Source organism: Protobothrops mucrosquamatus, unplaced genomic scaffold, assembly GCF_001527695.2.
Source record: "Protobothrops mucrosquamatus isolate PMUCROS unplaced genomic scaffold, P.Mucros_1.0 scaffold2792, whole genome shotgun sequence".
Taxonomy (NCBI): Eukaryota; Metazoa; Chordata; class Lepidosauria; order Squamata; family Viperidae; genus Protobothrops; species Protobothrops mucrosquamatus.
The window spans coordinates 13,332-28,609 of record NW_015388829.1 but is presented as its reverse complement, the minus strand read 5'-3'; the positions used below and the strand labels follow the sequence as shown (position 1 = coordinate 28,609).

At 39.3% G+C, this 15,278-nt stretch overlaps 1 protein-coding gene across 1 annotated transcript in view; it reads right to left on the bottom strand.

Moving 5' to 3' along the window:
* The window catches only part of UBTD2 (ubiquitin domain containing 2), a 69,720-nt gene extending 55,231 nt beyond the window's left edge, over positions 1-14,489 (bottom strand). Inside the window, exon 1 of the mRNA XM_015825756.1 lies at positions 14,420-14,489. Within this exon, the coding sequence (XP_015681242.1) occupies positions 14,420-14,489 (70 nt within the window). The remainder of the gene's footprint in view (positions 1-14,419) is intronic.
* Positions 14,490-15,278: the final 789 nt, after the last annotated feature.

Sequence of the window (15,278 nt, the reverse complement as noted above, 5' to 3'; positions counted from 1 at the left end):
AATCTTTGTAACCTTTTTCAGATGACAGGCATCACCATATAATTTAATCATGGTCATGGGTATAATAAAGAAATACCTTTTTTAAAAAAATAAATAAAGATATACAAAGGTTAAGCATGTGAAAATACAGAGATCTTTCACTATCTCATAACATTTTGACTTTATTGAGGGGGGGGAGGTTAAAACAAAGCTTGAAAATTGCCAAACTGATTTTATTAGGGACAATATGGCATCTGTACTCATCATGTTGTCATTTTGATTTTATACACTCAAATCCTACATGTTGCATTTAATTTAAATCTATGCTTGTAGTATATAAGACTATTTTACTTTTTCATGAAATGTATATAATTTAAGGTTCTTCAGTGCTTACGCTATAGGAAAATTAGATGCAGCAATGATGATACAGTGACTTTAAATAACCACTAAATTATTGATATTCAAAAAGCTAATTCATGGCATACTAAAATGGAGTTGAAAGCTGTGCACTCCAATAACTGAACTTCTTTTATATAAGGCATACATGTTTGTTTCACATTAAGAGAGCTGTCAATTTTCCTACCAATACCATGATCTAATTCAGAGGTCCCAACCTTTGCAGCTTGGTGGCTCGGTTGGGGGAGGGAGAGAGGGGAAGTAGGCCGCCCAAGCAGCAGGCCTGCGTGCATGCACGTGTGCACAGCTCAACTTACATGAGCAGCGGATCAGCACACAGGTGCATGTGTGCACAGCTCAACCTGTGCAAGTTGAGCTTTGTGTGCATGTACATGTTCACCAGCCACTAGTGCAAGTAGAGCTGTGTGTGTGCAAGCCAGCCCGCCACTTGCGTGGCCTGGTAGTGGGCTGCGGCCCAGAGGTTGAGGACCACTGGTCTAATTCATGTCTGCACAATTTGAAATCTAGCAAGCTATCTTTAGATCATTAACCATAGCTTATGATCAACTGACATTATTTTTCCAATGTCTAGAAGTAATGTTTGGCCTACCAGGTCACAAAGTGCGCAGACTATATAATTCTTACCAATACTCATATCATTCCATTTTCACTTTTTCCCAATTTCTTATCATTCCAATATTCTGGAACATCTAAATAATTTATTCCAATTCATTTTCCTCTTAATATATAATTTATTTCTTGTAATATATACATTACTTTTCTCCAACAGCAAGCAAACAAACAGGGAGAAGAAATAAGATTGACAATAGATATCAAGGGGGAGACACTTGTTTTCTTTTTCTCTTTTTTTCACCTCTTTCTTCAAAGCAGTTTAGTCTTCATGTATAGAGGCAGTCTTGGAGCTAACAAGAGTAAGCAAAGGGGGTAAACAGAAAAGATCTGTGTGGGAATTTGATTGGCAGAGTCAAAAGGGAAGCTGGGGACAACACGGTTAACAAGAGAATCATCATCAAAGATTTTTGAAAGTTGTGCGATCTTTGTCTTCTGATCTGAACAGATCACACACCAAAATGCAAGCTTGGGTCCATAATAATAGGGGGCTTGAGGTGTTTATGTAATACATCAGGAAAAATGAGAAGTTCCTAGAAGGACAACTGAAGTTCTTTAGAATGGGATGTGAACATTATAGAACAGGAAAAACTCAATTTAGCTGAAGAAACATATGGAAGGAAGAGTATCTGGAAGGCTTCAGTGGCAGTGCTGCTCAGGAACTGGAACCAGGTACTTCCTCTAGAGGATAATATACAGTTACCTGAATAAACCAGTCCATGGAACTCTGTAGAAAATAGTTGGGTCCTTATGGATCAAAGAACCATCTTGAGAAAATGAATCAAGATAATATGTGATTCCCTGTTAAGAGAACTGAGACAACTGTCCAGATCCAATACAATATGAGGAAGCATACTGTCTTCCAGATACATATATCCAGGACACGACAGAGAAGATACCAAGACTATTAAAAATTATCTGCTGTTGTTTCTTGTAAATTCCTATCATGATGAATGACATGGAAAGAAGAGATCTGGAAAGACTCTCTAAATATTACAAAGCCCTGGATTGGAAGGTGAAGAAACTTGGAAGAACAATTTCTTTTTTCATTAGTCCTTGCATTTGAGAGTCATGATACAACCCCCCCCATCTTTGAAGTCAAATGATTTGAAGGGTTTGGATTCTATTATGATGGTTTATATCAGGGGTCCTCAATCTGTGGGCTGTGGCCCACTACTGGGTTGTGGCCTTTTGGCCACAAGGCCGCATGAAGGGATGGCTAGTGCATACCTGTGTGTGCATACACTGACCCCCCACACTCACGCTGGCATCACCCCAAGCGTCCTGCCAGACCTAGTGTCATCCCGAGTGTCCCGTCGGCGCTAGTATCGCCCAGAGCATCCCACCGTGATAGCGCCGCCCTGCTCCAAGCATCACGCTGGCACTATCGCCACCCCACCCCGAGTGTCTCACCGGCGCTAGTGCCGCCCCATTTGTGGCTGTCACACTCACACGGTCCCATTTGCATGTCTGCATGCGCTCGTGTGTGGCCCATTTGTGCACGCGTAACGATGCTTGCCTCCCTTTCCGGGCCGCCAAAACAAAAAGGTTGGGGATCTCTGGTTTATATTATCTTCATGAAGGACACCAGGGAAAGGATAGGCTATTATGAAGACATGAAAGAAAAATATTTGGCAGGTACATTCCCAATCTCATCAGGAAAGCCTTAAATTAGAAGAAATTTGGAAGGTGGCAAAACTGAAAAACAAATATGGGGCCAACAAAGCAGAATGCAAAGGATTAAGCAGAATCCAGGGACAGTTTTGCAGAAAAGTGCAAGAGAGAAGCCAAGATATGGCACCTCACAAAACTTCAGGTGTTTCTTCAGCAATACACAGAGTATAAGGAATAAACAACATAAACTCAGGAAGGAAAATATGCTGTAATCAGCATCATTGTAAGTTGGGATGAAGACTCATGTTTGACATACAGCACTGGAAAGCTACATTTTATTCAAAAAGAACAGACAAGTCTTGTTCCCTCTTTTTAATAATTTCATTTGTCACATGGTGGAAGAAGGAACAAGAAAGTTTGCTATCCTGAACCTTATCCTCCCCCATAAAGAGGAATTGGTTGAAACAGTGAAATATCTTGAATGAACCAATAATGCTATCCTTGAATCTGTGAAATCCAGATGAGGACAATCTGAGAAGAAGCAGTTCTGCATCCTGAGTTTCAGAAGAATGGAGTCTGATGATCTAAGGCAGGCATGTCAAACTGCCGGCTGCGGGCTTGATGCGTCATGCCGAAACTGTGCTTACCCCATTGCCAGCAATGGGGAAAAAGTCATGATACATCACGCAATGTCACGTGACATCACGAGTTTGACATGCCTGATCTAAGGGAAGGTAGATAGCATTCAGTTATCTCGAAAGAGAAACATGTCCAGAAAGAATGGGAATTCTGTGAAATGAGATAACAAAGGAGCAATCACTAACAATTCTCATAAGGAAAAATGAGAGAAATGCACCAACATAGATATATGCAAAGTTCTCCAGAAAGTTGAAAAGAAATACATATGGAAAATGGAAGCACAGGAGCATAAATAAATAAAAATACAATGTTATTTCCAGAAAGGAATTAGCAATAGCACTTAGACTTATATACCGCTTCACAGTGCTTTACATTCTAAGGAGTTTACAGAGTTAGCCTATTGCCCCCAACAATCTGGGTCCTCATTTTACCAACCTCAGAAGGATGGAAGGCTGAGTCAACCTTGAGCAGGTGAGAATTGAACTGCTGAACTGCAGGCAGTCAGCAGAAGTAGCCTGCAGTACTGCATTCTAACCACTGTGCTACCATGGCTCATAGTAATTAGAAATTAGAAAGACTAACGCTCAGAATGAACTGCGATTCATGAAAAGTGCCAAAAACAACAAAAAAGAATTATTTGGTTCATTAGAAACAAAAATTAGCCAAAGAGGGAACAACTCCATTGTAAGCAAAAAAAGTGGCAAATGAAATGGTGAAAAGGCTGAACTAATTAACTCCTATTTTGTATCTATTTTTTTCTCAAAAGAGAAATGGAAACCTAACTGGTCCCTATGATGCCACTGGGTAAAGGCAGGAACTGTACCTTAGGATAGACAAGGAGAAAGTAGGAGAGAACTTAGCTAATTTAAATAACTTCAAGGCCAGATGGATTACAGATGATACAGAAAGAACCAGTAGAAGTAATCACAAAACTATTGTTGGTAGTCTTTGAAAATTTCTAGAGGTTTAGCAGGGTCACAGAAGACTGGTGGTCCTCACCTAGACAAAGGGTAAGGAGGAGAATCTCCTTGACATTTATATCAGGCAGGGTCCTTGAATTTGAATTATCAAGAATATAATATTGTGTCCAATTTTCAACACTGCCACAATCATGTCTGTAAGCACTTGGATGGGCAGGCTATAGTTATCTAGAATCATGAGTTTGTCCCCCAAATTCATGCCTGACTAAACTTATTTCCTCTTCTGATAGAATTAGCATAATGGATTGGGGAATGCTGTAGATAAAGGGTCTCTAAATTCTTCAATTTCTTCATGAAATTTCAGATTGTTCATCAACCTCTATATATTACGATTGTGCAACCAACCCTAATAAGCTTCTTCCATTGGTGCAGAAAGAAAACTACCCAAACAACAAAGGGACAAATGATCAGCTCCTAATTGACAAGATGATTTTGAAAACTATAAGAGAAAGGAGACCAATTTGAATGTGGCTTACTTTGATTACAAGTCATTTGGATCTGCACCATATGACTGGATAATGAAGTGACTAGAAATAACAGGAGTCAGTAGAAACATCAGAAACTTTATTCACAGATCAATGGCACAATGGAAGACATAGTTGCTGGTCAATGGTGATAGACTGAGAAAAGTTAACATCAAGAGAGGAATCTTTCAAGGACACTCACTATCACCACTACTGTTTGTCATTGCATTGATTCCTCTGTCAACTTTACTGAATAGGGCTATCAAACAACAAAAATATCTGCTATCTCACTTGTGCCAGGGCTATCAAACAACAAAAATATCTGCTATCTCACTTCCTCTACATGGACAACCTAAAGTGTATGGTAAAACAACATCTGCAATGGAATTGCTGCTCAACACTGTCCAAATATACAGCCAAGATATTGTAGTGGACTTTGGACTGGACAAATGTGCCACTGTTGGAGCAGCTTACATTCTGGACATCTTTAATATTATTACCAATGTTTAATATATAATTAATATTATTAAGCAACATCTGCCTTTTTCAAGTCTTTGGGGAAGGATAATAGATGGACAAAAATGTCAAATCCATTTTAAACAATCTGGCTGTGTGACAAACCATAATGGCCCCTCAAATTGTCCCATCAATCCTTGAGGATTGTTACTCGATATTTTGGGGGACCCCATTGTAGACATATTGTACCTGAATTTTAGAATACCCTTCAACAAGTCTCTGATACACTCTTTAATTAATTTATTCAGTGCATGACATATAGGACCAGGGAGTCTACAATGTTTACATACGTTAGAAATTCTGGCAACAGACAATAGCTAATCCCTTTCCTTTTACTGATGCTCCACTTGGGAATAAACCAGCTCTGCACCAGTTGGCCAGCAACGCTCTTAAGGAAGTCAGATCATCCAGGGCTTTCCTCCACTGGTCTTCTGCCGATTATGTCCAGGCAGATTCAGGTAAATCCAGCTAGCGTTTCCCACTACTGAAATAGCCGTACTGATTTATCTAAGCGTAGATGGTATGCTTTTGAACTGCTGAGTGGGCAGAAGCTCGGGATGAGTGTTGGCAGCTCACTGTCCTGTGGTGCTGGCCCAAACCGCCGTAGTACTAACCATTTCTGGCCAACAGATCCAGAGAATATGTCCCCATATTCTCTTTAATGAAATTGTAAAATATGGGCTAGATGATACTAGTTTTTGATGGGCTCACACCTGGCTGAATGACCATACTCAGAGGGTTTATTCGTGGCTCCACTTCAACTTAGAGAAAGATATCAAGCGGAATGTGACAAAGTACTATCCTGGGTCTCATGCTGTTAAATATTTATCAATGATCTGGATGATGGAGGTGAGATAACACTTATGAAGTTTACAGCTGATATAAAATCTGGGGGTGGGGTGGAAATATTTTACAGAAGACAGAACATTTTAAAAATATGTAGATGAGCTTGAGTAGCTGAAATGAATAAAATCAAATTTAATAGAATGGAATGGAATAGAATAGAATCTGGAAGGGACCTTGGAGGTCTTCTAGTCCAGCCCCCTGCTCAAGCAGGAGAACCTATACCATTTCAGATAAATGACTGTCCAGTCTCTTCTTAAAAATCTCCAGTAATGGAGCACCCACAATTTCTGGAGGCAAGCTGTTCCAATGGTTAATTGTCCTGTCAGGAAGTTTCTCCTTAATTCCAAGCATTATAGGGATAACTGCAAGTTCTACATTACGGTAGGAAAAATTAAAGGTACAAGTATAGGATGGGGGAGACCTTGCTTGGTAGTAGAACATCTGAAAAAGATCTTGTTGACCACAAGTTAAACATGTATCATCAATGTGATGCAGCTGCTTAAAAGGCAAAGCTATTTTGGGATATATTACTAGGAGCCTACAATTCAGGCTATGGAAAGTAATTATTCCATTTCACACAGTTGTGGTCAAATCCCACCTGAAATAAAATATACAGTTCCTGGTTCCCAATTTCAAAAGAACAGTGATAAAATGATGCAGATACAGAGGAGAGTAAGAGGTCCAGAAACAAAGCCTGGGAAGTGAATTCAGCCTCCATATATTCAGCCTACATAAAAGGTGACTGAGATATGATTACCATCTTTAAATATCAGGAGTTGTCACATTGAAGTAGACTTATCCTATACTGCCCCTAAAGCAGTGTTTCCAAATCTTGACAGCTTTATGAAGTATGGACTTTAACTCCCAGAATCCAGCATACTGGCTGGGGAATTCTGGGAGATGAAGTCCAGACATCATAAAGTTGCCAAGATTGAGAAACAGTACCGTAAAGGGCAAGACCAGGACCCAAAATTAAAACTACAAGGAAATAGATTCAAGTTCGACATCAGAAAGAACTTCCCGACTGAGCTGTCAGTTAGCAGAACCACTGCCACAGAAAAGTGCTAAGTTCTCCTTTGCTGAAAGTCTTCAGAGTATGGATGGTCATTGTCAAAATATGATCTAGAACAGTGTTTCTCAACCTTGGCAATGTTAAGATGTGTAGACTTCAACTGCCAGAATTCCCTAATTATGGGGCTGAGCCAAGATTGAATAATATTGCTCAAGTTGATCCTGCACTGAACATGGGATTGGATAAGAAGACTTCTAAAGTCCCTTCTAACTCTATGATTTTATGATAATTGAAAGCTAAAATTATATATCAAGTTTTTATTCTTTTCCTTTGCTAAATTTGATTAGGTTTTTTCGGCCTTTATATATTTTTAAATGTTAAAGTGTTTCTCATTCACCTCCTGGATCTTTTGACAGAAGTGTTCCTAGCTACCATTATTTCTAAAGTATGTACCAAAATATTGTGGAGCAGCTGTCCAACTATTAGTAGTTGTAATGGCAGTGTTAATTCTTGTATTGTGTTCCAATGGGAATAAACCTATTTCTGTAAAATTAACTCATTTAGATTTTTTTAATGGCTACAATCAAAGAGAGAAGCAACGAGAAATTTCCTGACAGTTAGAACAATTAACCAGTGGAACAACCTGCCTCCAGAAGTGGTGAATGCTCCAACACTGGATGTTTTTAAGAAGAAACTGGACAGCCATTTGTCTGAAATGGTATAGGGTTTCCTGCCTGAGCAGGGGGTTGGACTAGATGACCACCAAGATCCCTTCCAACTTTGTTGTTGTTGTTGTTATTATTTCCCCCCGACACACACACATCTCTTTCCAAGTTTTTTTTTAACCTGAACAGAAGCTGAAATAAGAAATAAAATCTTATTTAAAGTTAAGTTGCAACCAACCGAAGCAACATTTATTTCTTAGGAAATATTTCCAAACTATTAATCCACACAGTTTCAATGTGTATATTCCTGCTTCTTGAACACATAATATTTCTTCACTGCATATAAACAATGCTTGAAGTGTTAAATGTTGACCTATGAGATTTGCTACTATTCTCTACTGCTGGAATCAGTGATACTTTTAGATTATTTTTAAAGAACTGCAGTGATTTCACAGCAAGGCTCATGCTATAATTTTAATGCTGTAATATCCTCTTAGGGAAATATGCTATTGTACACAGTGGAATTTACATCTGAGTAAGTATACATATTATTATCCTCATGGTTTGTCTCCAATACCATTTACTTAGATGATGGACATCTTGCCTTTCTATCATACAGCTTAAAAACCTATTACAATAATACGTACACTCACCTCTCAGTAACTTTCATTAATCAATAAAACTAGAATATAGCTGTGAATTCGTATAGGTATAATACTTTCTTTGAGACCTTAAGAAGAATACATACTTAATGAAAACAATTTATCACCCCTTTTAAAAATTCAATTCATAAACAGAAGAACACTGGTTAAATTACATCTTTGAAAGACCTTTTTTAATTATATATGTTTAATGAATGAATGTTTTCAGCGTGGGATCCCCCACTAGAGTTTCAAAACTTGTCTATTTTCTGTTCGGAATAAGAGAATAGTTGTTGGAAGCTTATTTGGGATGGAATGTGGAGATGACAGAGAATAATTACTTTATCATCACTTAAGGTTTGTTCAGTTTCTGTAAATTGTTCATATATATAGAAAGAATACAGACTAGAACTTCCAGAGTAGAATACACATTTATCAGGCAAAGTAGAATTATACTAGCAGTTAAAGTAACACTAGGATGTAATGTTAAACTGCTCAAACTTTCCTCTATAATAAATAATGCACAACTTTGGAAGCAGATATTCCTACTACTAAACCCAGAGCTTATGTTAGTTACTGCATTAAAATCCAGTTTTAGTTTTTTCTAACAGCCAAAAATCCACAGATGCTTTGAACCCTGCAACTGTACTTTGGGATTTTTGTCTTTTCCTTAGGCAATTGGAAAACACAAGAAATACTGTGAAAAAACATTTCACAATCATGCCCATCACATTGTATACTGTGCTGCATTCTCCAACCTTTCTCTTCCAGTTGTGGTAATAATTATCCAAATCCCAATGAGTTCTGTGGGCCACCCATTCTGAATTAAGAACAGATGCCTATCCCTGACGAACAGATTTTAGGTGACCTTGGAAATCATAACAAGATTACTTGGAAATAACTAGTTTTCCATTGTGGGAAATTTCAGTTTTAAGACAAAAACTGAAGCACAGAAGAGTTATGAGATAGTTTCCTTGATAACATTTAGATATGTACGAGAAAGCTTTAAAATACATTTTGAAATCTTTCTGGGGTTTTATGACATATACCCTTTACTGCTTAGAGGTCATGTTAACATTCTGCAACTGCCAAGAGTTTATATCAATTCTAATCTTACCCTGGAAATCATGCAAATGGTATTACAGAAATGCAATATATTAAACCACATACGTATAACTTTATTTATATAGCATCTTTCCTTGCAACAATACTAAACACATTGGCAACAGGGCTACTTTTTTCTTCACTAAAAACAACAATACCTCTAAATGTGAACTTGTAGGAAGGAATAAGCTGTACAGTCAATTTGGCAGAATAGTTCTCCAAAGTGCAATCATAATTTCAATGTTATATTTCTTGATTTTTATGAAAAAATATATTAACACTACAATATTAAGAACTGGAGTTACATAAAGAAAGAGGAGAAAGGAAAGGAAAGTTCTGGTTAATGCTAATAAAACTCTTCCAAGACATCCAGAATTTTTAGCACAATTAGCAATATAAAATGTTCCTATTCTGACATCTAGCTTTTGAATCCGACTCATGGATTTTCCTCTGGTTCGTTATAGTCCAAGGGCTATACTTGGCTTAAGAGTGTTTTTAAGATGAGAGAAACACAGTACTAGACATTTAACTCATATAGTTGTTATTTTAACATCCTATCTATCCATCTTGTTCAGTTATATGCTTCTATTTCTTGCTACTAAACACTGGTCATCTCAGGATACTTTAAGAGTAAAAGAAGAATGAAGCTGAATTGTTGGAGTACTTTGAATCACGAACAGGCAAGGCACATGTCAGAAAGCCAGCAAAAGGTCAAAGGATTACTTTATAATAACTCATATATAAAGTGGTTGGTGTCTTCTTCATTCATTTATTTATTTATATCTATATTTATAGCATTAACAGTCTACTATGACAAACAACTACAAATTACTGTAAAACGGCAGCCGTCTTATTTACCTTCAGACATGTTAACTGAGACTGTAACTGGAAAATCAATGGTATCCAAACTACGCCAAATAATGTTTTCAAATATTAGAAACCTATTTTCAATCTTTCACTGCTTGGAAATAGTAAACTTGAGAAATTATAATACATGCTGAAAAGCCACCAACACTACAATTAGATACACTAGCTGTAATGATAATAACTTTGTCCCTGAAGCAGTTAAATTATTTAGAGCCAAGGTACTAAGCCTTCTGCTGTATGGCACACAACCCTTTGCCTGTAAAGATGTAAATCAAAATGTTTAAGAACTATGCTTTGCTTGTCTCAATCTGCCAAATTATCTTATATGGCTGAAAATTGATTGTGTTTACAAGGAGGCCCATATGAGAACTGGACATTTGAAATACAAATTAGAACAACTTTTTCTGGGGACAAGCCCATGCAATCCTTACTGATAAATTAATCTCCTCTGGGAAAAATAATATAATCTTTGATTTATCCTACTATAGCCTTTCACACCAATTCCTGATAATGCTTGGCCAGAGAAAGATATCTTAACGGTCAAACAGAGTCATGATTTGGATTTAAAGAACATATTCAAAGTTTCAAACAATTGTTACAAGGGCTTCTATATCAGACCTTTCACTATTTGTATTTTTCTAACATCCTCTCTGTCTTGTACAGAAGCGCATTTATACTAGCAAGATTTATCCTCAAGGATGTTGGAGGGAAAGTTCAGTAACATCATATTATTATTAAGACAATAAGAGAGTTTTGTACATCACATATTACTGTGTTGCCCTCTGTGTGATACGTGGTGGTCTGAGTTATATTTCTTAACCTTGTGTGTAGATTGGCATGAAATGGAGCTTCTACTAACAGACTAGAGTATCTAAATTTCTTTGAAAGTTATTAAATTGTGTTCAATTGTGACTACTGTGAAGATACTGGTTTTAATTTATATTCAGGTTTGGATCTGGGCTACCTAAGTTAGTCTATATAAAAAGTCAATGTTTAGTGTTTACTACCACTAACATTCTAATATGTTAATTCTTCATTGCATTTATTATTTTTAATATATAATGTGATTTTTTTTAAATCTCTATAAACTAATAAATACCTTTCTTTTTCCATTCTATATAGTTAAGAGAAGGTTTTAGTGATATTAATAATTGCCAAAGGAGATCATAATTTTAACAGAAGCTTTAAAAAAAAGTTTATCAACAAACATTGCAATAGAAAAACTGAACAATCACAAAATCATCAAATCTGTTCAGAACAGAAAAGTAATATAAGCCATGCTGGCCTTTATCACTGTAATAGCAGATTGGAGAAAATCACATGAAATTCATTCAACAGTGCTCTGGTTGTCTGAACACACTTCAGATCTTAGTTACATAAATAACATGACAAGAATTTCTTTTGGCCATGCTATCAATTTATACCTGTTGATTTATGTCTGGCTTAAATTTAGTATGCAAAAAGAACAATTATATAGTAGGTTTCAGCTGATACGCTTTTGTATCATAGGAAAACCACATTATGGCATCATTGGTCTCACTGCAATTGAAGAACAGTTTACAACACAGAGATGCACCAAGTCTCATGCCTTTTGTCAACTAAACTGCCAAACAACTCCCCATAATAATCCAACTGAATTCAGATCTATCATGGGAAAAAACTGCATAAACGACAAAATGACAACCCAATGAGAAAGACATAGTTTGGCATCTGTATGTCAAATTCTTGCCCACATACTTAACATATATACATTATGATACGTAGCTAACTATAATACTTTCAAAATTTGTTGTATTTAGTAGATTTGACTGCAGTCTCAAGAGAAAAATTGAGACTGATGATCTCCATCAGTTAATGAATACTAATAACTTCTTATAATTCAGAGTCCTAAAAAAACAAAAGCTATGCTTTGGAAATGTCTAAGATAAAACTCTAAAGTGCAAGACCTGCTTGTAATAATTTGCAAGAACTTGTAAATTGATCTAGCGCTGCAAGTGAAATTAGAGACAGAAGTGACCTAGTAGGATAGTAATCGTTGTCTCAAACTCAGTAGATCTGTTCTTGAACTTGTGCTGTAATGGCAATGCATTTCTAACTTCAACACAGTGCTACTTCTCTTGAAGTGGTTAGTCAGATTATGCATTCAGCACAAATGCATATTACTATTGAAAAGCAGAAAATGTAGACTAAATTTGGAGAATGTGACATCTTTGCCAGTACATTACACATTACAGTTATTTCATCTTTAAAATTAGAATAATGTACTCCCTGGTTTGTTCCACTGTGATACGCAAGTATCTACCTAAATTACGATATTTAAATAAAAATAAGGAAAAGATTCCTCTAAAATACATTACTGTACACCAATATTCAACAAATTGGGATTTAAGTCTGAGAATCACATTATCAACTAAATATCAGATCTCACATCAGTGATTATTTTTACCTTAAATCTTGCATAGAATTGCACAGATTGGATAATCCAATAAAATCTAAGTGCTATATTACATGCTATTTATTTCAAAATACAAAATAATGCCCAATAGAAGTGGCATATAGACATAAGATCCTGACAGGTAAATCCAGGATAAAAAGGATCCATAATTCCACTGTGACCAACTATTTATATGCTTTCATTGTACAAAATGAGATAGTCTTTAATATAATGATACTCTCTACTAAAAAAAAAACCCTTAACCATTGATTAGGCTACAAGATAAAGATAAAAACAAAAAAAAATCACATCTAAAACTATTTCTTCTATGACCTTCAATTGCCTCATAATACGTAATCAGCATGGCAGTTTCTTAACAATGGATGACATTACTCAGACATGGTGAATTATCTAGGCCCATTTGAATGGCAACTTTCACTTTATTAGATTTCAGACTAGTTAAGCCTGTGATATTTCATTGTCCCTGATTATGATAACTTAAGCAGGCCCTTAGATTCCTAGTAATAGATGTTCTATAGCTATATGCCATATCACTAAGAACAGCATCCACTGTTTTATTGGCAACAACAGGGTCCATAACCCTTAAATGGGTGGTAAATGCTCTCCAGGTGGCAGTGGAGGAGACAGTCTTAAAAGGAGGGGGGGGGACTATCATCCTCTCTTGAATATCATACCATTGTATGCAGAATTATAAACAGGCAAGATATTAGCTGCAGAACCCAGCAACTTTTGAGTGCAGTCTGCTTTAAGGGAAAGAAATATTCCCCTTAAAAGTGTTCCATTCTCTGGCACAATTAGATGTTCTGTACGCTTCAGGGTATTCTGGAGTTTCAGAGGGCAGGGCACTTTTAAGAAAAGCCACATTTACAACAGACTTTGTTTCCCACAACGTCGTTATGTTAAAGGAGAAGTCATTGGAACTATATAGGTGAAAACTGATGAACCTTTCTTAAGCGAACGCTCATCCCATATTTCTACCTGTCATCAGGTCAGGAGGTTGGCAATCCAAAGGTATCAATAACGTGCATTGTTTTTCTTTAAAAAATAAAAATAAAAAAAAGAGCTCCTACGGTTAAAATTCTTTTGAAGAAAAGGGATTCACGGTCGTATTAGTGTTCTTTTTTTTCCTTAAAGAAAGAGAAGGTTAAGACTAAGGGAGAGGCAGGGCCACCTTGAGCAGACGAAAAGCAATTCTCTCCCCATCCCTGGAGTGGATGAGACGGAAGGCACGGGGATACTTCCCCCTCCCCTCAGTCTCACCTTCCCTTTCAGGTCAGGGGGGCCTTGGCCCTAGCCCTGCCCCGGGGTCCCTGGAGGTCCCGCTCCCTCTTGGAGAGCGCCAGCCAAGCCTTTTAGTTGAGGAAAGTTGGAAGGAGAAGGAGGAGGAGGAGGAGGACCGCTTCCAGGAAGCGGGGCGCTCTCTTCGGGCGGAGGAAGGCAGGACAGACGGACAAGTCTCCCAAGCCCGGAGACCGCCGAAAGAGAAAGGAGAGGCGGCGGCCGCCAAGGGCCCCTCCCGGCTTCCCTCCTCATTGTGAGAAGCAGCTGCTTCTGGCTCGCCTCTCTTCCCCGCCTCGGCCAAGCACAGCCCAGCCCCTCCGCCGCTCTCACCTCCGGTGCCGTCCGAGTTCTCATTGAGGCTGCCCGAAGAGTCGTGGTGAGAGCCCACACACCCGCCCATGGGGCCCGGCCGTCCCGGCCCGGAGACCCCCCCCCCCTCCTCCGCCTGCTCGCCGCCCGAGCTTCTCCGTCGTTGTCGTCGTTGCCACCGGTCGGGCAGGCGCGCTGGCTGCGGAGCCGCCGCCCCCTCCTCGTTGCGCTCGGCCCGGCCCCGCCTCAGCGCCCGCCTCCAGCGCTTCACTCGCCCGCCCTCCCCCTCCCCCTCCTCCTCCTCCTCTTCCCCCCCCCCATCCGGGCCGGCAGCGCGGTTTGCGAGCGCGGCAGCCTCTGCGCCGAGCCAATCAGGCCCTCCTCCGCGCCGGAGGGGCTGCCCGGGGCCCGGGAGCCGCGCTCTCCGGGCAGCTCGAGGGCCTTTTCCGGGCTCCCCGGCCGCCGCTACGCGGACCCCCTCCTGGCGGGAGGGCCTCCCTTTCTCTTTCCGAGAGAAAGAGAGACCCGGCGGCGGGGGCCGCGCGCAAGGCTGCCCCTCTCGCCAGACGCCGGGCGCCTTCTGGGCGGTCTGCTGCCCCGCGTCAGCTTTCCAAGCCGGGCCCTTCTCCGCTTCTCCCCTTGAAAGCGAAAGGCCACCCCCGCGAGAGCAGCGGGGCGCATTGCTAAGCCCTACCTTTTTACCACAGACACTGCTGGGCGGGGAAGCGCTTTCTACCTGCTATGATGGCTCCCGTTGTCGCCGCATCCTTCTTCCCTCTCCTGCTCCGTGCTGCCCGGAGTTAATTGCAGCCAATATCAAATATGCAAGATTTCCATCTATATTGACCCCTCCTTTTAGGCATAAAAACAGAATTATTTG